This window comes from Podarcis cretensis, assembly GCF_951804945.1.
Source record: "Podarcis cretensis genome assembly, chromosome: 5".
NCBI classification, from domain to species: domain Eukaryota; kingdom Metazoa; phylum Chordata; class Lepidosauria; order Squamata; family Lacertidae; genus Podarcis; species Podarcis cretensis.
The window spans coordinates 552505-578042 of record NC_137174.1 but is presented as its reverse complement, the minus strand read 5'-3'; the positions used below and the strand labels follow the sequence as shown (position 1 = coordinate 578042).

Here is a 25538-nt window from a genome sequence, read left to right as displayed (position 1 = left end):
CAATATAAGGTATAATTGTCCTGTCTCCATTTCTCATTAATTTATTAGTTTGTCAGGGAAACCATTGATGTGTAAACATCGTAAGCTTCCTGAACAAAATAACCACATTTTTAGGATTGAAACTTCATAAACTGCTGTGTCAGAGATACTGTCTTTTTTAATATCATACTGAGAACAAAGAGAAACTCCTAAATAAAATATTCAGGTATGTAGATGAACTGCATTTCCCAAACTCGGTGTAGCAAAATAACAGAAATATAGCAACTGTATTGCAATTGACACTAAGCTGAGGTCTTCATTCAGATAGGTATTGATAAGTTTCAAGAAATACTTTTCTAAATCTGTTTTCCAAACCCAGTTGAGCTTATGTGTCTAATTCCTCCCCATTCCACCCACTACACAAACGTTCTGTAGGAACTGACTGAAATTATTTTAGCAAATGTTTCCTGTCTGTACATACCAAACAGTTTCCCAAAATATTTTACTTAAAACTCCTTAATTTCTCCCTACAGATGTTAAGGTTTTTTTAAGTGTGTTGGTAGAGGATCCTGCTTTTAGAGATCAAGGCCAGGGAAGATGTCTTGAGAAAGCCAGAGGGGCAAAAGCATTGCAAACAGTTACGGTGGTTTATTCAGGCCTTTATCCAAATTTCTGAGCAAAACCTGTTCTTGAAGATGGTCTGTAAATCTCTTCAGTTAATTTTACATACTTTATACTGAACAACATAGTCAATAATCTTTAAAACCTCTTGGGCCACCCTTATTGTTTAGTGGGAAAGGGACACACTTGTGTGCATTTTAGAACTAACTGTTCTTTGTCATCTTTGATATCCATATTCAGAGCCATTGCAGATATTACTTTGAAAAACATCCCCCTTTGCTTTTGTCTTTTAAAATTTACACTTGAAAGCATGGCCACATGGAAGATTGCAGAAGCTACATCAGTGATTAGAAAAAACTTCAAGTTTTATTATTTTTATATTAATAGATTGTGCAGTTTTTCTTAGCGCAGTAGCAGCTGCTGTCATATCCTCATGTGAACCTAAAAGAGATGTTGCACTTGCTCACAAGTAGACTTGTGAGCAACTATTTTCACATACCGTATTTTTCGCACCATAGGATGCAGTTTTTCCATCTTAAAAACTAAGGGGAAAAGTCTGTGCGTCCTATGGAGCGAATGCAGGGGGGGAGGCAAGCAGGAAAAGCCCCCAAGAGCCACACACAAGCTTCGTGCGGCTCTTGTGGGCTTTTCCCCAGGAGGGAGAAGGGACTGACGCGGCCAGTCAGTCCCTTCTCCCTCCTCTAGAAAAGCCTTGCGCAATCTCTCCAGCCGTGGGAGGCTGTGCAAGGCTAAAGAGGAAGCCCGGGCAGCGAGCGCGATCCATCCCGCTCGCTGCCTGGGCTTCCTCTTTTGCCTAGCACGCCTCTCCAGCCGCGGGAGGCTGCACAAGGCTAAAGAAGCCAACTTTTTAAAAATCTCTCTATTTCTACCTCTTTTTCTTTTTTCGTCCTTTCTCCACCCCCTTATTTTCCTCTGGATCAGTGTTTTTATCTGGATTAACGTTTTAGTTTGGAGGGGGGGGGGAATATTATAAAAAAGGAAACTTTGCAGCTTTTATTTTAGTATACAATAAAAACAGATTAAACAAAACACAAGAGAAGGAACTAGCATAGAAGAAGAAGAGAAACGGGAAAGAGGGAGGATACAAAGCCATTTACCAGAGGTAGATCTTAACCCTTGCCTCACCTGGGAGCTTCTCTGGGCAGGAATTCCCTCGGCTTAAGTGGGGTGAGGGAAGAGTGGCAGGTAGGGGGGTACCTACCTAGACAGTGAAGCCACATGTCTCTCCAATGAAAATTGGGAGTGGGCATTGTGTGAAGTGGCTGTGGATCTCCTGCCGCAGAAGTGTAGGACTGTATAGAGTTGGGAGGGCCACCCGAGGGTCATCTAGCCCAGCCCCCTCATAATGTAGGAATCACAGCTAAAGAACGCCAGGCAGATGGTCCCCCAACCGCTGCTTAAAAGCCTCCAGTGGTGGAGACCCCCAACAACTTCCGAGGTCATAGAATTGCAGGGTTGGAAGGGAACCCCAGGAGTCATCTAGTCCAGTCCCGGTGGACAGCGGGCACGATCCATCCTGTTGTGCAAGGCTAAAGATGCTGCTCAAGGCTAAAGAGGAAGCTCGCAGCCTGTCCGTTGCTCTTTGGGGCTCGGGGGGATAATATTTTTTTCCTTGATTTCCCCCTCTAAAAACTAGGTGCGTCCTGTGGTCCGGTGCATCCAATAGAGCGAAAAATACAGTATTTGTTGGGTCTGGCAACATCTGTTCTGGCTGTCTAGGGACGGGCTTAGGAGGCACAAATGGATGTTCTTGTATCCACTGTTTGCAGATCAAGGGCGGGGGATGTTTAATTTTTATTGTAGAAGGGGCATATGGATGAGGGGAGCTGAACAATGCCCATCTTGTCTTTATCTCCCCGTGCCCTTGCACTTTTGCTTTAGCTCACTTGATATCGGAGCCAGGCTAGGAGAAAGTGATGAGCATGCACAGTGAAAGTTAGGGGAAGAGACCCCCTTCCTCACCATTTCTCATGAAAATTAGACACACACACTGCACTTTTCCTCAGGGAAAGCCATTTGGCCCCATCATTGCCCATCAAACAGTAAATACTTTTTAGTTCTGGTGTGTTTTTAATTACATATACAATATTTTATAAAAAGCAGCTCCATATATCATTTATGCTAGCTTCAGTTATCATTTTTAAAATTGTGAATGGAAAAATATAGTTTCTGATAATAGGTGGGATATAAATTATTGGAATAAACAGTGGTAAAAATAAGCACAAACTAAATTGAAATGTTTTTAAAAATCCATATTTTAAATACTTACTAACATTACAAGTGAATTGTCACCATTTTTACTGCATATGCTAGTGGAGTCTCTGATCTTGTTTCTATGTACTACATAAAAATGAAGTTGTGCACACACAGCAGATGACAAGGTATCAGTATAATTTCATATAACCTGCAATTTCCCTTTACTGCTGCTCAGTACACACACAGAACCTATATATGTGTCTACATGTGTTATATATTATCTGTAACAACCTGTTCCTTTTACCAGCTCTCATTTGCCACTAATGCAGTTGCAGAGTCATAGCATATGATCCTCTTCTTTTATAGCATCAAAGGTTGCTTGATATGTTGGACAAAGAGCACAAAGTGTTAGAAGAAAAAACAGAAGAATCTTTGCTGCAGCAATCACAAAAATATAAGGTACATTGTATATACAAACTTTAAAGCTTTTAAAACCCAGGGGTCAACGATTTCCTGCAGGTACCCATAGAAAGCTTCCCTGGTGCCCACCCCCCGGTGAAATTGGCCTTGAGAGAAGCACCCTGTGGCAGGCAATAGAATAGGTTCTGGTGTGTGCTTGATTGTGGTGTTTCAGCGCATTTTGCCCACAATAATTTCTCCAATTTGCAATTAACACGCAAGTCCAAAAATATTGGCAACCCCTGCTTAGACGCTTGGTGGTAGTAGAGTGTCATTTGAGGTACATAGCTCTGAGAACAAATAACATTTATTTGGTGGTTTTGGGGTGCAGGCAATCTTTTGTTTGGGGTGGAAGACTCCTCTGCATAAAATGGGCTGAGGAAATGCATTTTTCTCAAAAGGGTTTTTAAGCAATGCTAGCATTTTACACTTTCTGTCCACTATTTTATCTCTTATTTCAAGTCCTAGCTCTCCTCCCTCCAGATCTTCCTTCCTTCACTAAGACCCTTTGTTAAAGTTTGTTGGGTAGTATATCTATTGACCCACTGAGTCTGCTGCAACGGCCCTGCAATAAATTTGATTTATTGCCACTCCGACAAACTTCCAATGGTGCCCACACGCTTCCACTCCGCGCGCTGCCACTCTCTCCAGTTGCCGGGTAGTAGCATAGTTCACACGCAGCGTAAAATGGCTTGTCTGTGTCGACGTGGTGTCCTCAATAACTCAGCTCGACACCAGTGCTTCTAATCTAAAACTTTTTATTTAGAAGCATTCAAAACAGAAAAGAAAAACCTACAGAATCTAGCTGCATGTTTGCAGCTTTCTGCCTCTTAACAAAAAACGAAAGGACCTTGCTCACATTCTCAGACAGACTGCTCTTCAGAGAGAGCTCAGCCCCCACAGAGCACAGATCGAAGGAATAAAATGCTCGGATCCTGTGGGCAGTGCACCCAGTCAATAAGAACACTCCTGGAGTGTTAACTCCTGACAGTCCAGAACCACAACACCCCTTCAGGAATGGAAAACCTCCCCATAGGCTAGGCTATGCCACCCTACCCTTTTATTTTGTTTTTTCTGTTGAGTGGGAGAGGAGAAGACAGAGGGTTTAAAAGGTTATATTTATTTAGCTGATCTTACTGGGGGGATCCTTTGGGTTTGTTTGTTTTTTAACCCTGAAATAAAATAAAATTTTTAAAAAAGCCATAGGCTAGGCTTTTCACCTTAGGCATTTCCCTCTTGCCAACATTTACTGTGCTCCTCAGTCCTCTTTGGGACTGAAAATTGTGCTCTGTGGCCACATCAAAGCTCTAGGATCTAGAACAAAGTTCATGCCTTGCACCTCTCCTTAGGGCTGATGACTGCACGCACATGAGGGGAAATGGGACCTTAGAGGGTAGGGTTATTTGATTTAGATGTTTATTGAGTAAAAATTATACACCTCTTGATTGTAAAAAACAACAACCTCAAAGCAGCTTACAAAAAGATAAGACAATAAAATCACAAAAAATAACAACGCTACAAACATACAAAAGGTAAAATACTAAAACAGAATAAAATTTTAACCTTCTAAGCATCTGGGTAGGCTTGTCAGGATTTAACCTCCTTCCATCGGGCCTGTAAGACAGAGCTATTCTGCTTGGCCTTTAATTTGAATTCAGCCTGATCTTTTATTCCCCTTCCTCCCCCCCTCCCCTTTTTATGAAGATTATCGGCTCTGGGACCCCACAGCTAATTCTCCCCATGTCTCCTCGCTGGCCCAAGTAGGACTAATTCAGCCAGCTAGCTAATGCTTATTAGATGGATTTTCCCCAAATTGATTTTTGAACTTTGAATTTTATTGTTACTCATGTTTGTATACTGTATTTTATGCTGCTTCTACAATTGTTTTAAATTTGTTGTTAGCCGCCCTCCTGAGCCCGGTTTTCTGACCCGGGAAGTGCAGGGTATAATAATAATAATAATAATAATAATAATAATAATAATAATAATAAAATAAAAATATTATTATTATTAAGCAAGAATGTTTTTAGCAGGCACAGGAAACAGCAGAGCAAAGGCGCCTGCTCTTCTCAGCTCCCGTTTAATCTGAATAGGCAGGGAGTTCCATATTGCAGGTGCTGCCACACTAAATGATCAAGTTCTTACAAATGTGGAACCAGTATTATGTGGCACCTGCAGTAATGCCAATTCCGCCGATTGAAGCGATCTCGTAGGTAAGGTGGTCCCAAGTTGTTGAGGGCTTCATATACTAATAGTAGCACCTTGAACTTGGCCTGGTAGCAAATCGGCAAACAGTGCAGATCTCTGAGCACAGGTATTCTATGTTGACAGGCTCTCGTTCCTGTCAGCAGTCGTGCTGCAGCATTCTCCACTTAACTGCAGCTTCCAGGTCAAATGCGAAAGAAACGCCACACAGAGTACATTGCAGTCATGCAGTCTTAATCCAGTCTAGGTTTATGCTCCTTCATAACTTGGTATTCACTTGGTATTATGTATAATAAGTTTTAAAAGTCAATATAAAGTTTACAAAGGAAATGCCCAGTTATTATAAAATAATGAATTTAATAACAAACTAAGCACTTGTATTTTTACACTTTAATACGCTTTACTTTGTATTGTATTTGCAGAACATGCTGGAAAAATGCATGGAGAGCGAGAGGGAAAGCAATAAGGAAGCTTTGGCAGCCTCTGCAAAGGTACCTCGGCTTGCAGAAAGAATTGATGAGATCACCTTTTGAACTGTTTTATGGTTATTCTGTATGGAATATTGTTGGCATGAGAATAAAGTAATTAAAAAAAAATAAACTACACAGTCCTGTGCATATCTACTCAGAAGTGAGAACCATTGAGTAGAAGGTGAACAATGTCTGAAATTTGGAATTGCTAGTTATTTTTTCCTCCTGGCCCAGCCCAAAAACTGAATCAGTGACTTAAGATTAAATTGAGAGTTGTGTCAAAATTTTGAGAGTTGATCTTCTAAAAACAAGAAAGTTAGTTGTTTTGGTTTCTCAATGCAAGTCAATACAGTTTCCTAATAATTGCATTTCCAGATCACAGTCCGAATCCTGGGATCCAGTTGGGTTCAGATCATCCTGGGGCTGATCTAAATTGCTAAATAAAGCCCCAAATTGGATTGAGGGGTCCATGCACAGCCCAAGGTGTGCATCCAAAAATTTGGGACACCCTGCCATTGAAAGGTGAGAGCTAGGCATGAGTGTCACAGCCTTAGTCTGTAAATTCTGGCATTCCTTGTGCTCTGGGCATGCATTTTTCTCTCTCTCTTCAGAAGGGCTGATTGAGCCAGTATGTCTATCGGGATTGTATTCTCTCTCAGTCCCCGTGCTAGGGCCAGTGCTCCCAGCCTCTGTAGAGGAGGAACAACAGTCTGGCTGAGGGAGAGTGACGCTGACTGTGGTTAGCTGGTGGGCGGACAAGCTTTGTTGGAGTCAGATGGTCAGTTCTACCTCCAAAAGTCTTCAAGCTTTGCCACTAGTGAGGGAGATTCTCGCCTTTCCTTCTGGCTAGAAGAAAGGTTGGGAGAATATTTATTGTTGGTGCCTAGACTTAGGAATCCTATTCAACATTGTGTATCTGTGATAAAACTATTTTTAATTTCCCTTTATATGATTTGAAGATTGAAAAAGAAGAGCTGGAAGCTGCCATTGTAACAGCAGTAAAAGCAGAAAGAGAAAACATGAAAAAACTCCATGTAGAAGAAAAGGAACTATGGCAAGCAGAGAGAAACAAAGATCAGGAAAGGATTGCTCAAGCAATTGCAGGTGCAGTTGAAGAACAGAGACAAAGCAGTCAGGTTAGTTAATTTCACATGCACTTACCTGTTACTGGACTCCAGTGCTATTACTGTGAAAGCAAGAGCACCCTGTTGTAAGCAGTAAAGCACTGACCAATACATTTTGGTCACATTTTTATTTTTTATCACTATTATTATTACTTCTATACAGCTGCACCACTGTTGTTAACAATCTTAAGTTAGATCATGCCTTAGCTCCTGAGAGAGGCTTTTTATAACTTGTCTTACTTATCCTTCCCCTGTATTTTTGTGTGAGTCCTTACTGGCTGGACTTGTTGCAGAATTAGGGGGAGCCACTCCTTGCCTGCTGCTGCTGAATCATTGACTCTTCACACTTGTAGCTTGGAGGAGGCAGCTCCAAGAGCTGTGTGGGCAGTCCTGGCTAGCCCAAGGACTTTCTAAAACCAGCTGCAGAATTGCAGCAGGTTAACTGAAGGGATGACATCAGAGGGCTGAGACAAGGACAAAGGCGCGGTGCTATTTGACTTGTTTTTACTTCGAGAATGGTGTTGTTATGTGGTTGACTATACAGATTGCTGGTTGTCCCAGGAATGTCAGGGCAAGAGAGTGTTGCAGTCCTGTGGACTTAGTACCTTTGCAGGGGGTAGTTTGGTTACTTCCCAGATGAGAGCTGGGATCAGAAGTGAGAACTTAAGATAGACTATGGGGGCAAGAGGAATTGCTGCCATCTGCATTTTCTGCGGCTCATAAGGATCACAGAGCCCCTGGGCTATGCGAAAACCTGAGACCAGCAGCAGAGCAGGCACAAGATACTGGTTAGGCCACAAGATCAGTGTGGCCATTTTCATTATTTGTAGGAATAAATGCAAAAAGCAAAACACTGCCTACCACCCAAGGATACAGGGACACACATCAGCCTCCCTGTCATTTAAGAACCACCACTAAAATATAAAAAGCTATTAAAAGCAATTTGGACTTCTAGGCTCCTGTACTGGCCTCTCTCTTTACTTGCATCTGTTGGTATGGACAGGCTTCCTCAGATTGGGGGTTGGCAGTCATAGTTTCCATTTTCGAAAAAGGGTTAAAAAAACAATCCGGCAAACTACAGAGCAATTTGTCTATTTAACACCGTTAGCAAGCTCTATGCAAAAAAACACAGGAAACTCTTGGATTGACTGGAACAAGAGAACATTCTAGCAGACGAAAAAGCTCGGTTTAGGGAAAGGCGATCTACCATTGATTAATGTTTCGTATTACGTCATTTGATTAAGAAATATTCCTCTAGTAATACAACCTCTCTATAATGCCACCTATATAGACTTTGACTCCATATCCCTACCCACCTTGTGGGGGGAAAATGATGGCATCTTCAAATGATAGACGGTTACTCTATCTCAGGGGTGTCCAGCTTCCAAGACACTGCGATCTACTCCCATTATTTAAAAACTTGCAGTTGTTGATCATTTTGGGGGGGAGGATGAGCCAACGTTATTGTGCTTTTTTGGGGGAGGGGATCGGGGTCCCAGGATAGACCACGGACACCCCACGATCGACCAGTAGATCGCGATCGACCTGTTGGACATTCCTGCTCTATCTAATACAAACAGATGGAGGCTCGCAACATTATACAGGAGGCAGCAACGAAAACCATCCCAATGAAAAGGAAATGCAAGAAAGCAAAGTGGCTGTCCAACGAGGCCTTCCAAATAGCGGGGGAGAGAAGGCAAGCAAAATGCGAGGGAGATAGTTAAAGATACAGGAAATTGAATGCAGATTTCAAAAAAATAGCAAGGAGAGACAAGAAGGCCTTCTTAAACGAGCAGCGCAAAGAAATAGAGGAAAACAACAGAATGGGAAGAACCAGAGATCTGTTCGAGAAAATTGGAGATATGAATGTGAATGGTCTGCTAACTGAAGATAAAAAGAAATTAGGATTTGAAGATAAAAAATCTAGGTTTAATGTGGAGGTAATACAGGGAAAGAGTAAAGCACTGTCCAGGATATATGACATACTACTGGAGTGGTACACTAAAGATGAGGAGGTGAAGGAGGTAGTGACAAAGTGGGCGATAGACGTGGGCTATAACATCGATTTTGAAAGGTGGTTAGAATTATGGAATAATAATATAAAGTTTACGGCGTGTATGGCATTGAGGGAAAATATGTGGAAGATGATATATAGGTGGTATCATACACCGGTGAAATTAGCTAAGATTTATAGGTTAAAGAACAAACGCAGAAGGCGATTTCTACCACATGTGGTGGCTATGTAACAAAGTGAAAAAATTTTGGGAACTAATATATAATGAACTTAAAAAAATTCTTAAATATACCTTTCCCAAAAAACCTGAAGCCTTTCTGCTAGGAATGCTGGGTAAAGAGATTAAAAAAGAAGATAAGAATATATTCCTCTACGCCACCACAGCCGCAAGAATCATGCTGGCACAAAACTGGAAAACGGAAATTATACCTAATATAAGTGACTGGCAAGTTAAAATGGTGGAATACGCCGAACTTGCTAGACTAACGGCTAGAATACGAGACCAAGATGAGCAAATATCTCATAAAAATTGGAGTAAATACTGGAAATATACTGAAAATAAATTGTAGATGACACTGGTGGGCTTCGATTAACTCTAACAGAGAATAACTAATATTTAAATTTAAGAGAAAATACGTGAATGTAGGATTATTTGATACTTACCAATAGGGTGGAGGGAAGTCCAGGACTAACTAAAGTCCAAAGGGTTTTTTTTTTCTTTTTTTTTTCTTTCTTTCTTTTTTGTATATCTACATGTATGCTTGTATATCTACATGTATGCTTTTGTATATCTACATGTATGCTTGTAAGTTGGGTGATATGATGATCTGTATAGCGTATATTTGTATAGACATGTGTATTTTCAAAACTTGAATAAAAAGTACTTAAAAAAAATAAAAAAAATAAAAAGGAGATATGAAAGGAACATTTCCTACAAAAATTACCATAATAAAGGACAAAAGTGGTAAGGACCTAAACAGAAGCAGAAGACATCAATAAGAGGTGGCAAGAATACACAGAGGAATTATACCAGAAAGATAGGGATGGCTCATACACCCCAGGTAGTGTAGTTGCTGACCTTGAGCCAGACATCCTAGAAAGTGAAGTCAAATAGGCCTTAGAAAGCACTACAAATAACAAGGCCAGTGGAAGTGATGGTATCCCAGCTGAACTATTTAAAATTTTAAAAGATGATTCTGTTAAGGTGCTACACTCAATATGCCAGCAAGTTTGGAAAACTCAGCAGTGGCCAGGGGATTGGAGAAGATCAGTCTACATCCCAATTCCAAAGAAGGGCAGTGCCAAAGAATGCTCCAACTACCGCACAATTGCACTCATTTCACACGCTAGCAAGGTTATGCTTAAAATTCTACAAGGCAGGCTTAAGCAGTATGTGGACCGAGAACTCCCAGAAGTGCAAGCTGGATTTAGAAGACGCAGAGGAACCAGAGACCAAATTGCAAACATGCACTGGATTATGGAGAAAGCTAGAGAGTTCCAGAAAGACATCTACTTCTGCCTAATTGACTATGCAAAAGCCTTTGACTGTGTCAACCACAGCAAACTATGGCAAGTTCTTAAAGAAATGGGAGTGCCTGATCACCTCATCTGTCTCCTGAGAAACCTCTATGTGGGACAAGAAGCTACAGTTAGAACTGGATATGGAGCAACTGATTGGTTCAAAACTGGGAAAGGTGTACAACAAGGCTGTATATTGTCTCCCTGCTTATTTAACTTATATGCAGAATTCATAATGCGAAAGGCTGGGCTGGATGAATCCCAAACCGGAATTAAGATTGCCGGAAGAAATATCAACAACCTCAGATATGCAGATGACACAACATTGATGGCAGAAAGTGAGGAGGAATTAAAGAACCTTTTAATGAGGGTGAAAGAGGAGAGCGCAAAATATGGTCTGAAGCTCAACATCCTGCAGGATACACGGTCCAAAATTTCCCCCCTCTTCTCCTGCTTCCAAGGGGGGTCTAATAATTTCAATCGATGGAAGTTTAATCCTTTACATAAGGCTTTCCAAGACCTTAACTTGTAAGCTCTTTGCTTCAGTCTATTTACAAAAGGGGAAGGCGGACTTCCTGTTTTGAACCTTCCCCGTTCAATGTCAAATTAAGGTATTTAAAGATCCAATTTTCCGTACTACTCACGGGTTGTTGTTTAAAGTCCAATTGTACACAGGAAAAAGTCAGCGCTCTCCGGCAACAGCAATGCGGCTTCACTCCGTGAAAGAAGCAGTCGATTCAAAGCACCGCGCCACTCACACCACGTTGCTCCGGATCCCCAAAACAGGGTTTCCCCGCGAGTAGGGGAGGCGCAAAGGGTGCCAGCCGAATCCCAAGTTCACAGGCTTCTTCCGCCTGTGATTTCAGTGGGTCTCCGCCTTCGCTGTGGCGGTCAGACCCTACTTTCCACGGAGCAAGTTCCTCCCGATCGGAGGAGCTTCGCCATTGCCGGAGGCGCTAACCCGGAAGTCAACAACTTTAAGACACCTTGTACAAAAATCCTTTGACCTATTTGTCTGAAATTTGGCAGGTTTCTTACTGGGGGCACCTCTCTCCTGTTTCCTGTTTTCAGACCTCTTCCCTGTAAAATACTGGGAAGATTACACAATTTCCCCCCAACCCAAACTAAAAAGACTGGTCTTGTGGGCAAACCACTACAACCATCCTCTAGAAATCTTACAGGATTCCTCCCCTCAAAATTTCATCTAACTGTCAAAAAAGAGGGTTTTTTAAAGAAGAAGAAGAAGAAACTTTAAAGATGGCCAGCATTTAAAAAAAAAAAAAATGGAAAAATTTACCTCTAAGTTTCCGACCTTATCCACTCTGGAAGGGGTACTATGCCTGGATATTTCATCCACTTCTGTTAAAATAGAGTGTGGGTAGGGGAAAGCAAAATATTGAAGTTGGTAAATTAAAAGAAAGTAAATATATTTTAGTTACCTTGTTACTTCCAGGATTTATGAGCACCCTGTATCTTCAGTATGCCATACGCATAGAAATCAGAAAAAATAGAATAGCTTATTTCAGTGCCTAGAAAAAATCCGGGTCATCGCTGCATAATAGTGATAAACAATGCTGCTGTCAAGGAGCTATCAATGAGCCAGGACATCCTCAGGGCAGGGCACACACACAGAAGATATGGAATGCAATTAGCTTTTTATTAGCAGAGAAACAACGATACAGCAATGTCCAGCATCTTAATGAAGGTGTTGCTGAAACTAAGCTCTAGGCCCACCCTTCTCCTCTAACCACTCATCCTACCAAGCAGACAAAGGCTGCATCAAGGGGGTGGGCTCCTCCTCAAGCAGAGCTGGGGGGGGGGAGGGCAGTCAGCAGAACTGGGGCTGTCTCTGCGCATGCTGTGACTCTCAGCTTCTAATCCTGTCTTTGCAAGGCCCTCCTTCTCCTGATCCCCTTGATCACTTAGCTCTCCTGCTTCTATCACCTCCCAGATTGTCCCTTCTGCTGAGTGCTCCTCAGTGTCCCACCACCAGGCTCCGGTCTCTAAGGTGTCATCTTAGGAGCCCTCCTTGGGCTGGTGGCTCCCACCACTCTTCTTCATCCAGTCAGTCCCCGACAGCTCCTCTCCCCTCCCCTCACCTTCTCTGGCACAGCCATGAGGAGATACAGAGAAGCTTAACCACAGTTTAGCATAGCACCTGAACCCTAAACTATGGTTAATGTTAACGAAAGTTAGATGAAACATGCCAGTTCATAAACAATGGTTTGAAAACTGAACATAGTTCAGATCAATTAAAAATTCTGAATTAAAAAACAGAAGCAAGAGCTTTAGCCATTTCAGAGTGGGGATAGGGCAAGCTCGGGAAACCAAAGCTCACTGCACCTCATTCTTGTAACAGTAAACTGTTGTTTATCATTATCTGTACAAGGCCAATGTGTATCAAGCCCCTCCATTAAAGTTCTGAAAATGTTTCAGTTTTCTAACTTTTCCCTATAAAAACAACTTGTTTTCTCTACAAACATCTTGAATGTTACATAAATCCAAGTTTCCCAGGTAACTTAATAAATTGGAAATATTGTTCCTTGTGGAGACATAAATATGACAGTGATAAATGATATTATATCACCAGGGGAATGCTAGACGTTTTTTACAGTGGTATCTGTAGCAGATGTACAGCATAAGCGAGTCCAAAATATTATTTGTTTCCTTTGAGCAGGGTATGTTGGGATTTCCATTTCAGACATATGCTATCCAGGTGGATAAATGCAAATTATAAAGGAGACTTACTATATTAAAAAAAAACTTATTAGTTTATTTGGAATGTAATATGGGTGAAAAACATGACTTCCTAAAATAAGTAAAGTTCTGATTACAGCTTTAAAATAAGTAAAGTTCTGATTACAGCTGATTGGCTTTTCCTTTTTTAAAAAAATTTTTTTTATAAGTTTTCCAATTTTAAAACAAATCAACAACAACATGCAAACATCAACAAATACAAACAAACATACAAATGTAGTTTCTTAACCTCATTTTCATAAACCTCCTTTCTCGGACTTCCCCATACCTCACCCTTTTTGCATCCTTATTTTGCAGTTTTTCAGCAACCCTTTTTGCCAATTAAATTTAAACTTATTATCTTTCTCAATTTCACCTTAAATCATCAAACAATTTCAGCTGTAATTCTGCGTCTTCCTTCCCCTTGACATTTTAGCACTCCTCAATTTTGTAACAGTCCTTAAGATATACTTTATACTTCTTCCAGTCTTCCTCCACCGTCTCTTTCTCTTGGTCACAGATTCTGCCAGTCCCATAAAGTCGATCACTTTCGTCTGCCATTCTTCCAGTGTGGGTAGTTCTTGTGTCTTCCAATACTTTGCTAGAAGAATCCTTGCTGCTGTAGTGGCGTACATAAAAAAAGTCTTATCCTTCCTTGACACCAATTGGCCGACCATGCCCAAGAGAAATGCCTCTGGTTTCTTATGGAAAGTACATTTAAGTACCTTCTTAATTTCATTATAAATCATTTCCCAAAAGGCTTTAATCTTTGGGCAGGTCCACCAAAGGTGAAAGAAGGTGCCTTCAGTCTCATTACATTTCCAACATTTATTATTGGGCAGATGATAAATTTTCGCAAGCTTGACTGGGGTCATGTACCACCTGTAAATCATTTTCATAATATTTTCTCTTAGGGCATTACATGCCGTAAATTTAATACCGGTGGTCCATAACTGTTCCCAGTCAGCAAACATAATGTCATGACCTATGTCCTGTGCCCATTTAATCATAGCTGACTTGACTGTCTCATCTATTGTATTCCACCTCAGCAACAGATTATACATTCTTGATAAATTCTTAGTATTGGGTTCTAACAATTCTGTTTCTAATTTCGATTTCTCCACCTGGAAGCCAATTTTCCTGTCATGTTTAAAGATCTCCATTATTTGGTAATAATGGAGCCAGTCTCGTACCTTGGACTTTATTTTCTCAAAACTCTGTAATTTGAATTTGCCACTTTCTTGTTCTAAGATTTCAATATATTTTGGCCATTTAGATTCCATATTAAGTTTCTTCACCTCCTTAGCCTCCATTGGTGATAACCACCTAGGAGTTTTATTTTCCAACAAATCCTTATATCGAATCCAAACATTGTATAATGCTTTCCTAACAATATGGTTTTTGAAACCCTTGTGAACTTTAACCTTGTCATACCATATATATGCATGCCAACCAAACCTATTGTCGAATCCTTCCAAGTCCAGAATGTCTGCATTCTCAAGAAGTAGCCAATCTTTCAGCCAGCAGAAAGCTGCCGATTCATAGTACAGTCTTAAGTCCAGCAGGGCAAACCCCCCTCTTTCTTTTGCATCAGTAAGTATCTTAAATTTTATTCTGGGCTATTTGCCCTGCCAGACAAATTTAGATATATCTTTCTGCCACTTCTTGAAACAGTCTAGTTTATCCACAATTTGTAATGTCTGAAACAAAAATAACATTCTAGGCAATACATTCATTTTGATCACCACGATTCGGCCTAACAAGGAAAGCTTCAAGTTCGACCATATTTCTAGATCTTTCTTTACCTCTGTCCAACATTTGTCATAATTGTCTTTAAATAAATTCACATTTTTAGATGTCATGTTAATCCCCAAATATTTTACTTTCTTTGCCACCGTTAACCCAGTTTCATTTTGAAAACTCTCTCTTTCAACATTTGTTAAATTTTTTTTCCAAAACTTTAGTTTTTTGTTTGTTCAACTTAAATCCTGCCACCTGACCAAAAACTTGAATTAACTCTAAAACTCTTTTTGTACTAGTGTCTGGCTCTTGTAAAGTCAATACTAGGTCATCTGCAAATGCCTTCAATTTGTAATGTTTGGCTCCGACCTGTACTCCTTTTACCAGCTGGTCCCCCCTGATCATATTCAACAAAACCTCCAGGACTGATATAAAAAGTAATGGGGATATTGGGCACCCCTGCCTTTTTCTATAGAAAGTTCATCAGTAACCACATTATTTACAATTAACTTTGCCTTTTGTTCAGAATATATTGCACCTATACCATTTTCAAACCTTTGGCCTACCCCCATCCCATGGAGATTCTTCTTCATGAAGTTCCAAGAAATATTATCAAAGGCTTTCTCTGCGTCCACAAAAATTAAAACTGCCTTTGTATTAATATTTACAGCCAACAGTTCCATAATGTCAATTATATTCCTTACATTGTCTGATAAATGTCTTCCTGGGAGAAAGCCTGCCTGGTCCTTGTGAATCTCCTCCACCAACACCCTCTTCAGTCTTTTTGCTAATATATCAGCAAATATTTTGTAATCCACATTAAGTAATGATATAGGGCGGTAGTTCTTGATCTGATTTTTTTCAGTTTCAGTCTTTGGTATAAGTGTAATAAAAGCTTCTTTCCACGATTCAGGTGCCTTTTCCCCCTCTAATATTTCATTACAAACCTCCTTAAGTGGCTGTATTAACCATTCCTTCAATGCTTTATAGTATCTGGAGGTTAGTCCATCTGGTCCTGGAGATTTCCCTAGTTGCATATTTTGAATGGCACCCTCTATTTCTTGATCTGTTATTTTCTCATTTAAAACCAACATACTTTGTTGCGAAATTTTTTGTAATCCATATTTCTTAAGAAAATCTTCTATATCTCCTTCGTTTTCCGGCCCCTGTGCATATAATCTTCTGAAATAGCTCTGAAAACAGTTGCTGATCTCATTTGGTTTAAAAATGTTCATTCCATCCACCTCCAAGTTTGTGAATGTGTTCAATTTCTGTCTCTTCTTCAATTGCCATGCTAGAAGTTTCCCACATTTGTCCGCTGATTCGAATGTCCTCTGTCTCATTTGCTTAATTTTCCATTCTATCTCCTGGTTCATCAATTCCATGTACTGCATCTGATAAAACTTAATTTCTCTCAAAATCTCATGAGACTTTGGTTTAGACCTCAATTTCTTTTCTCCTTCTTTTATTTTTTCCAGAATCTTATCTTTCTTCTCATTTTGTTTCTTCCTCTTTAAAGAATTCTGTTGTATTAGGAAACCTCGCATTATGGCCTTGCTTGCGTCCCAAATCACTCTTTTCTCAACATCTGTCCTCAGCTGATTGGCTTTTCCTCTGCAGCTTTGTGTTCTTTGTAATACCAATGCTGCGGATGTTGCATGGTGTGCAAGCAGGATGGCGTGCTGGCAATGTTCCACTATTTTTGTTCTATCTTTAGCATCTTGCTTATATTTGACATGGTCCTTTTAAAGGCCAATTCATATATGGTAGCTGTCAGAATAAATCACAGGAGGATTCTTAAGTCAGGTAGGGTTTTTTTTTGGGGGGGGGTGGAACACTCAACCGTTTGTGTGCCACCAACTGAAAAGGATAAAATTGTACACAGGGTGCCAAATCCACAGTTTTATTTATGTGAAAATGTTTCTCCCATCTATTTCATATAAAATCTAGTAAACATTTTAACATAGCAGAAGCAAGCATATTATTCAGGGATGCTGGATATAATAGACTTCCTTGAAAGCAATGGAAAGCAAGTGAAGGTGCAGCTATGTTAAATTCAGTCGAGTTTACTCTTTAGTAAATATACCTGGCCCCTTCATGGCGTGGCGAAGGGGCTTGAAGAACTCAGAGAAGCTATGAACTATGCCGAGCAGGGCACCCAAGATGAACAGGTCATAGTGGAGAGTTTTGACCAAACGTGATCCACCTGGAGGAGGAACTGGCAAGCCACTCCAGTATCCCTGCCAAGAAAACTCCATGGACAAAGACAACAGGCATATAAAAGTTATGACGCTGGAAGATGAGCCCCTCAGGTCGGAAGGCGTCCAACATGCTACTGGGGAAGAGCGGAGGGCAAGTACAAGTAGATCCAGAGCTGATGAAGCGGCTAGGCCAAAGCCGAAAGGACGCTCAGTTGCGGATATGCCTGGAAGCGAAAGGAAAGTCCAATGCTGTAAAGAAAAATATTGCATAGGAACCTGGAATGTAAGAACCATGAACATGGGTAAGTTGGAGGTGGTCAAAAATGAGATGGCAAGAATAAATATTGACATCCTGGGCATCAGTGAACTAAAATGGACGGGAATGGGTGAATTCAGTTCGGATGACCATCATATCTACTACTGTGGGCAAGAAACCCGTAAAAGAAATGGAGTGGCCCTCATAGTCAACAAAAGAGTGGCAAAAGCTGTACTGGGATGCAATCTCAAAAATGATAGAATGATCTCGATACGAATCCAAGGCAGACCTTTTAACATCACAGTAATCCAAGTTTATGCACCAACTACTGGTGCTGAAGAAACTGAAATTGACCAATTCTATGAAGACTTACAACACCTTATAGAAGTGACACCAAAGAAGGATGTTCTTCTCATTATAGGGGATTGGAATGCTAAAGTAGGGAGTCAAGAGATAAAAGGAACAACTGGCAAGTTTGGCCTTGGAGAGCAAAACGAAGCAGGGCAAAGGCTAATAGAGTTCTGTCAAGAGAACAAGCTGGTCATCACAAACACGCTTTTCCAACAACACAAGAGACGACTCTACACATGGACATCACCAGATGGGCAGCATCGAAATCAGATTGATTATATTCTCTGCAGCCAAAGATGGAGAAGCTCTATACAGTCAGCAAAAACAAGACCTGGAGCTGACTGTGGCTCAGATCATCAGCTTCTTATAGCAAAATTCAAGCTTTAACTGAAGAAAGTAGGAAAAACCACTGGGCCGGTAAGATACAATCTAAGTCAAATCCCTTATGAATACACAGTGGAAGTGAGGAACAGGTTTAAGGATTTAGATTTGGTGGACAGAGTGCCTGAAGAACTATGGATGGAGGCTCATAACATTATACAGGAGGCAGCAACGAAAACCATCCCAATGAAAAGGAAATGCAAGAAAGCAAAGTGGCTGTCCAATGAGGCCTTACAAATAGCGGGGGAGAGAAGGCAAGCAAAATGCAAGGGAGATCGTGAAACATACAGGAAATTGAATGCAGATTTCCAAAGAATAGCAAGGAGAGACAAGAAGACCTTCTTAAACAAGCAATGCAAAGAAATAGAGGAAAGCAATAGAATGGGAAGAACCAGAGATCTGTTCAAGAAAATTGGAGATATGAAAGGAACATTTCGTACAAAGATTTCCATAATAAAGGACAAAAGTGGAAAGGACCTAACAGAAGCAGAAGACATCAAGAAGAGGTGGCAAGAATACACAGAGGAATTATACCAGAAAGAAACGGATGTCTCACATACCCCAGGTAGTGTGGTTGCTGACCTTGAGCCAGACATCCTGGAGAGTGAAGTCAAATGGGCCTTAGAAAGCACTGCAAATAACAAGGCCAGTGGAAGTGATGGTATTCCAGCTGAACTATTTAAAATTTTAAAAGATGATGCTGTTAAGGTGCTACACTCAATATGCCAGCAAGTTTGGAAAACTCAGCAGTGGCCAGAAGATTGGAGAAGATCAGTCTACATCCCAATCCCAAAGAAGGGCAGTGCCAAAGAATGCTCCAACTATCGCACAATTGCACTAATTTCTCACGCTAGCAAGGTTATGCTTAAAATTCTACAAGGAAGGCTCAAGCAGTATGTGGACCGAGAACTCCCAGAAGTGCAAGCTGGATTTAGAAGAGGCAGAGGAACCAGAGACCAAATTGCAAACATGCGCTGGATTATGGAGAAAGCTAGAGAGTTCCAGAAAGACATTTACTTCTGCTTCATTGACTATGCAAAAGCCTTTGACTGTGAGGTTACCAGCATGAGTCTGACCAAGCTGCGGGGGGCAGTGGAGGACAGGAGTGCCTGGCGTTCTCTGGTCCATGGGGTCACGAAGAGTCGGACACGACTAAACGACTAAACAACAACAACAAATATACCTGGGACTGAAGTGTTGGTCATATATTTATTAAAATAGTTAACATCTTCAGTTTGAAAAATAATAATCTCCAAGGTATAAAAATCCATATTAAAAAAATGATAAGATCAAAATGAATTAATAAAGTAAAACAAATAATTTAATTGTTCAATAATCAGTAGAAAGAAACTGCAGGAGGGGAGAGTGTTCTTGTGCTCTGGTCCTGCTTGCAGGGGCTGCTTGTTGGCCACTGTGAGAACAGAAGGCTGGACTAGATGGGCCACTGACCTCATCCTGCAGATACTCTTCTTCTGTTATTGTAGAGCTACGTCTGCCGACAATTCACTACATGTGTCTTTTAATGATTCCTTCATCCAGGTTTGTTCCCAACAAAATAATAATCTGTGATGGTGCAACTTTGCTACAAACTGGCTGTTGTGCCTTCCACGTTCATTCTATTGGTAATGTCTCTTCCTGTATTTATGCTCTTCTGTATATTTGTAAATAAAGGAACTATTTATAAGAAAGGAGATTCCGACTAAACATCAGGAAGAACTTTCTGATGGTAAGAGCTGTTCCGCAGTGGAACTGACTCACTCTGGAGGTGGTGGACTCTCCTTCCTTGAAGGTTTTTAATCAGAGGTTGGATGGCCATCTGTCAGGGATGCTTTAGTTGAGATTCCTGCCTTGCAGGCAGAGCTGTAGCTAGGTGATCTTTCATCACCCCTGGCAGAACCGTTCACGGACAAATTAGCCCCCTAGCCACAGACAAATTAGCTCTTCTTTCCGCCTCTCCTCCAACCCCCATTGAATTCCTCCTGCACTTCACCTTGTAATGAATTCTTTCACAGAAAATCCAATATTTAATTTATTATTTCTTAATAAAAGGTTTCAGCAATGAAAATGACATTTTGATGTGAGTTGATAGTTTTTTAAAATGTAATTCAGTTGTAAAACAATACACAGATAGACCTAAATGAAGCATACAAACAATGCCATACTGATTTGTTCCACAATGATAACTTTACATTATAATCACCTGCAATGCTCCCACTGCTCACTTCTTACCAATTGTGCTAATATTGCTCCACCAGTGGTAGGTAAGGACTGGTGGCAGGCAGTGTAGAGAGTGGCTGGCAGGCAGGCTATGAGGGCAGAGGCTGCGCTGAGCCAAGCCCAGGACAACTGCCAGCCACTGCCTTCGTGGGTTGCAATGTCAGTAGCTGCGGCGGCAGCAACCTCCTCAATTGACGAAAGGAACCTCTGAAGCCTGGCACTGGGCTGGCTTCCTCCACCATGCACACATGCACACACACACTCCCACCTCCCCCGAGAGACATGTGCCCTCTCGGCTTCCCTCACATTACACGCTGTGCCCAACCTCAACTTGCCCTCCTTGTCGGGATGCCAAGAGGGCGGGCAGGGTTGGCTTCTGCTCGGCAACGCCCACCTCCTCTCTCTGTCCGGGCTGCGTGCGTGCTCCTCCCGCAGTCTCCTCCAGCTCCCTTTCCATTCCAAGTGGCTCTGTTGTTGCTGCTGCTGTGCCCGCCTCAAAGTTTGGCTGGCAGCTCCTGCAATAATATTTTTATTTATGGACATATTTTAGTCGATTTTGCGTGCTCCCTCGCCTGTGCCCTTGTCGTGGCCGGCGAGGCAGCGGCGGTAGCGCTTGGGCCCTCCTCCCTCAGTGGGGACTGTGGCCATGGGGGCTCCCAACTCCAGCTCTTTCTCTCCCCCCTCCCGTGGTGGTTCATTCCCCCCCCCCAAATATAGTACAGCCCCCCACAAGGTCTGAGGGACAGTGAACCAGCCCCCTGCTGAAAAAGTTTGAGGACCCCTGACCTAAACAATCAAATACACTAAACAGTATGTCTCAGGGAGCTGGTTCATATGAAAAAAGTGATATTTGTAACTCTTGGTTGTATATTTGGATAATCCTTAAATTACTTACTGTTGTGGTTAATTGTGGATTATACCAGTAAAGAAACTGTGCATCATGAGTGTCGGCTAAGTGCTGGATCTCTTGAGCTTTTTTTATCCACCAGGTGTTTTTTAGTTCATCTTTGAACCTCAGCCTTAGCGTTGGCATAGGTTTTTTTTCTTAGTGGCATAGTTTCTCTCTTTGCCAGATCTAAAAGGCCTTCCTTTTCTTGTCAATCATGCGTTCAATCTCACTGTCATTCTCATCAAACCAGTCCTAGTGTTTCTTGGTTTGGAATCTAATAGTTTGTTCACAGGTTGCAATAATGGATGTTTTTAGCTTGGTCCAGTGTTCCTTGATGTTATCAGGGAATTCTGAAAGCAGAAGGTCCTTAAGAGTCATTTGGAAGCAATCCCGCTTAATGGGATCTTGAAGGGCTTGAGTGTTCATTTTGCGCCTTGGTATAATCTTGATAGCCATCGTGGAGCGTATTAATCAGTGATCTGTCCAGCAGTCGTTGGCGCTTGTCATAGCTCTGGTAAGGAGCACATCACGGCGATCTTTAGCACAGACAATAACATAGTCTAAGAGGTGCCAGTGGTTTGACCGAGGATTCCTCCATGAAGTTTTAAATTTATTTTTCTGTCGAAAGAGTGTGTTGGTAATAACAAGGTTGTGTGCTGCACATATCGTCAAAAGTGAGATTCTGTTCTGGTTGCTCTTGCCAACTCCTTCTTTCCCAATAGTCCCAGGCCACAGATCAAAATTGCACCCAACTCTTGCATTAAAATCACCCAGGAGGATAATTTTTTCTTCCTTAGGCGTCTCTGATAGCATGGTATCCAGCTAAGAGTAACATTTTTCTTTAATGTCTTCATCGGCATCCAGTGTTGGTGCATAAGTATTTAAATAGTAGCCTGTTGGTTTTTGGTGACCTTTATTCGAAGGGTTGAGAGTCTCTCATTAATGCCGGTAGGAACTTCTGACAGGAGCTTCACAGGGTCATTTTTGATGGCGAAGCCTACCCCATGTATTTGATGTTCTTGTTCAGATAGACCTTTCCAGAAGAATGTGTAGCCTCCTTTTTCTTCCTTCAGTTGTCCCTTGCCTGCTCTTCGAGTTTCTTGAAGCGCTGCAATATTGATGTTAAAACATCATAGCTCTCTTGCAATGATGGCAGTTCTGCATTCAGGATGCTCGCTGTCTGTGTTATCTGACAAAGTCCGTATATTCCATGTTCCAAAGTTCAATTGTCTTTTACGACCGCTAGGTGGTGACCCCACTGGGTGCGGTAATCCAGTTATGGAAAAAGGGAGGAAAACTATGTTTAGGGCACCTTTTCTAGCCCCTCCCTCTTTTCGGGGTGAGCAGAGTAGATCCTAAAAAGGGCTGATCAGTCATGGATACAGCTGCCGAGCTGCTCAACTCCCTCATTCCTTGAGTCGGAACAACTGAATCTGTATCCACCGTCCATGTGCTGGTTCATGATAACTAGGGGCTTCCAGATTTCATGATCCTGCCCCGTTACCATTTGCCGATTGCCATGGAGCTTAGGACTTGCTGATCAGAAGGTTGGCGGTTTGAATCCCCGTGATGGGGTGAGTTCCCGTTGCTCGGTCCCAGCTCCTGCCCACCTAGCAGTTCGAAAGCATGTCAAAGTGCTAGATAAATAGGTACCGCTCTGGCAGGAAGGTAAATGGCGTTTCTGTGCACTGCTCTGGTTCGCCAGAAGCGGCTTAGTCATGCTGACCACGTGACCCAGAAGCTGTACACTGGCACCCTCCGCCAATAAAGCGAGATGAGTGCTGCAACCCCAGAGTCTTTCACGACTGGACCTAATGAATCATAGAATCATAGAATCATAGAGTTGGAAGAGACCACAAGGGCCATCGAGTCCAACCCCCTGCCAAGCAGGAAACACCATCAGAACACTCCTGACATATGGTTGTCAAGCCTCTGCTTAAAGACCTCCAAAGAAGGAGACTCCACCACACTCCTTGGCAGCAAATTCCACTGCCAAACAGCTCTTACTGTCAGGAAGTTCTTCCTAATGTTTATGGTCAGGGCCCCCTTTACCTTTACCTTTATGGGACTTTTGGGGTTTGGGTTGGGTTTTTAGAAGACCACAAAGTGTGGGAGCCATGCAGCCACTAGTAGCTTGTAATGCTACGTAGTCCCTCACTGAGCTCAGTGATGCAGCAGTATAACGATATATGGAGTTGTGTTCCCTCTCGGCAGTAATTACCTTTTATGGTGATAGTGTCGTAAAACCATGATCGGGCGATGTAACGTGAGACATTGGCATGATGACCATGCTGGCTGTGAGACAAAGGAGAATAAAAAGGTTACCGGAGAGGAGAGAAGGAGAATGAGCTGCTCTCCACACTGAAGATACATTTTTGTCTTTCTGTGTCCTTTTTCTATGCTGTGCACCAATTTTTTGACGGCTGGCTTCCGTCAACAAAGACCATCTATGGGCCAATAATTCATGGCATATGCCCCCTACACTCAGCAGATGGTATCACACTTCTAAAAGATAAAGAAGCTATTGCACTGCGCTGGAAAGAACATTATCAACATCTCCTTAACCGCAACTCCCCCATAGCTGCTGAGGTCCTCTCAAAATTCCGCAAAAACAAGTTAGAGATGAGCTCGCAATATCTCTAAATCTGGGAGAGTTGTGTACAGCTATTAACCAAATGAAAAACAACAAAGCCAATGGACCTGATGGGATATCTGCCGAAATCTTCAAAGTGGGTGGAATTGAACTTTCACAACAACTTCACAAGCATCATTGAAAAAATCTGGGAAAGTGAAGAAATCCCAGCAAACTTTAGGGATGCCAAAATTATCAATCTCTAAGAAAGGTGACAGAACTGATTGTGGAAACTATCAAGGCATCTCTCTATTAGCTGCGGCCGGCAAAATTCTTGCAAGGATCTTAGCAAACCGCCTCGTAACAATATCCGAGGTGACCCTTCCTGAATCCCAAAATGGTTTTCGGCCTTCTAGGGGGACAGTGGACATGATTTTCACCGCTCGACAGCTTCAAGAAAAATGCAGAGAGCAAAAACAACCCCTGTATATGGTGTTTATTGACCTGACTAAGGCTTTTGACACTGTAAATCGTAATGCCCTGTGGACTGTCCTTCTGAAAATTGGCTGCCCTTCTGAAAATTGGCTGAAGTGCGGAGTGTTTGAGGACTGGGACATTCGCAGGGAAACCAAAATACTTGTTTACAAAGCTGTTGTACTGCCAACCTTACTATATGCTTGTGAAACATGGCCCACTTATAAACGCCACCTCCAGCTCCTCGAAAGATTCCATCAACGGTGTCTCCGAAAAATTTTACACATCACTTGGGAAGACAGGCGAACTAATATCAGTGTACTGGAAGAAGCAAGGATCACCAGTGTTGAAGCAATGATTTTTCAACATCAGCTTCGTTGGACTGGTCATGTTCTGCAGATGCCTGATGATCGTCTTCCAAAGCAACTACTCTATTCTGAACTTAAAAATGGAAAGCGTAATGCTGGTGGTTAACAAAAGTGGTTTAAAGACTGTCTCAAGGCAAATCTAAAAAAATGTAGTATAAAACACTGACAACTGGGAAACACTGGCCTGTGAGCACTCCAGTTGGAGAACAGCCTTTACCAAAAGGTGTCATGGGCTTTGAAGACACTCGAACTCAGGACACAAGGGAGAAACGTGCTAAGAGGAAGGCACGCCTGGCAAATCCACACCGTGATCAACTCCCACCCAGAAACCAATGTCCCCACTGTGGAAGGACGTGTGGATCCAGAATTGGCCTCCACAATCACTTATGGACACACTGTTAAAACTGTGTTTATGGAAGACAATCTTAGTCGGCTACGAGTGATCGCCAAAGAAGAAGATGCCAGTAAAGAAAGTGCTACTTTCTAATGTTATTGTAAAGCAACAAGGAATGCTTAAGGCTAGTAATGAAGTAATAACCATGTGTTGCAAAGATATTTGTTTATTTCTCAGAAGAGTTTTATAACCCACAAGTGACTTAGCTACAGGCCTTCTTATAAACAGTTTGGCAACAGCATTTTTGCTTTACATTGTATGGCAGGGGGGCTGTGTGTTTTGCAGTGGGAAACAACTATTGGCATAACTAGGTAAAGGGCATGCGTCAGGAGGTTTGGGAGCCGTTCACAGG

The 25538-nt window shown here is 41.8% G+C and overlaps 1 protein-coding gene across 21 annotated transcripts in view; it reads left to right on the top strand.

Moving 5' to 3' along the window:
- The window catches only part of CCDC91 (coiled-coil domain containing 91), a 185715-nt gene that overhangs the window by 124264 nt on the left and 35913 nt on the right, over positions 1-25538 (top strand). For all 21 annotated transcript variants that reach the window (XM_079975262.1, XM_079975244.1, XM_079975252.1 and 18 more), the window contains 3 exons: positions 3184-3276; positions 5904-5972; positions 6911-7087. In XM_079975262.1, the coding sequence (XP_079831388.1) occupies positions 3184-3276; positions 5904-5972; positions 6911-7087 (339 nt within the window). The remainder of the gene's footprint in view (positions 1-3183; positions 3277-5903; positions 5973-6910; positions 7088-25538) is intronic.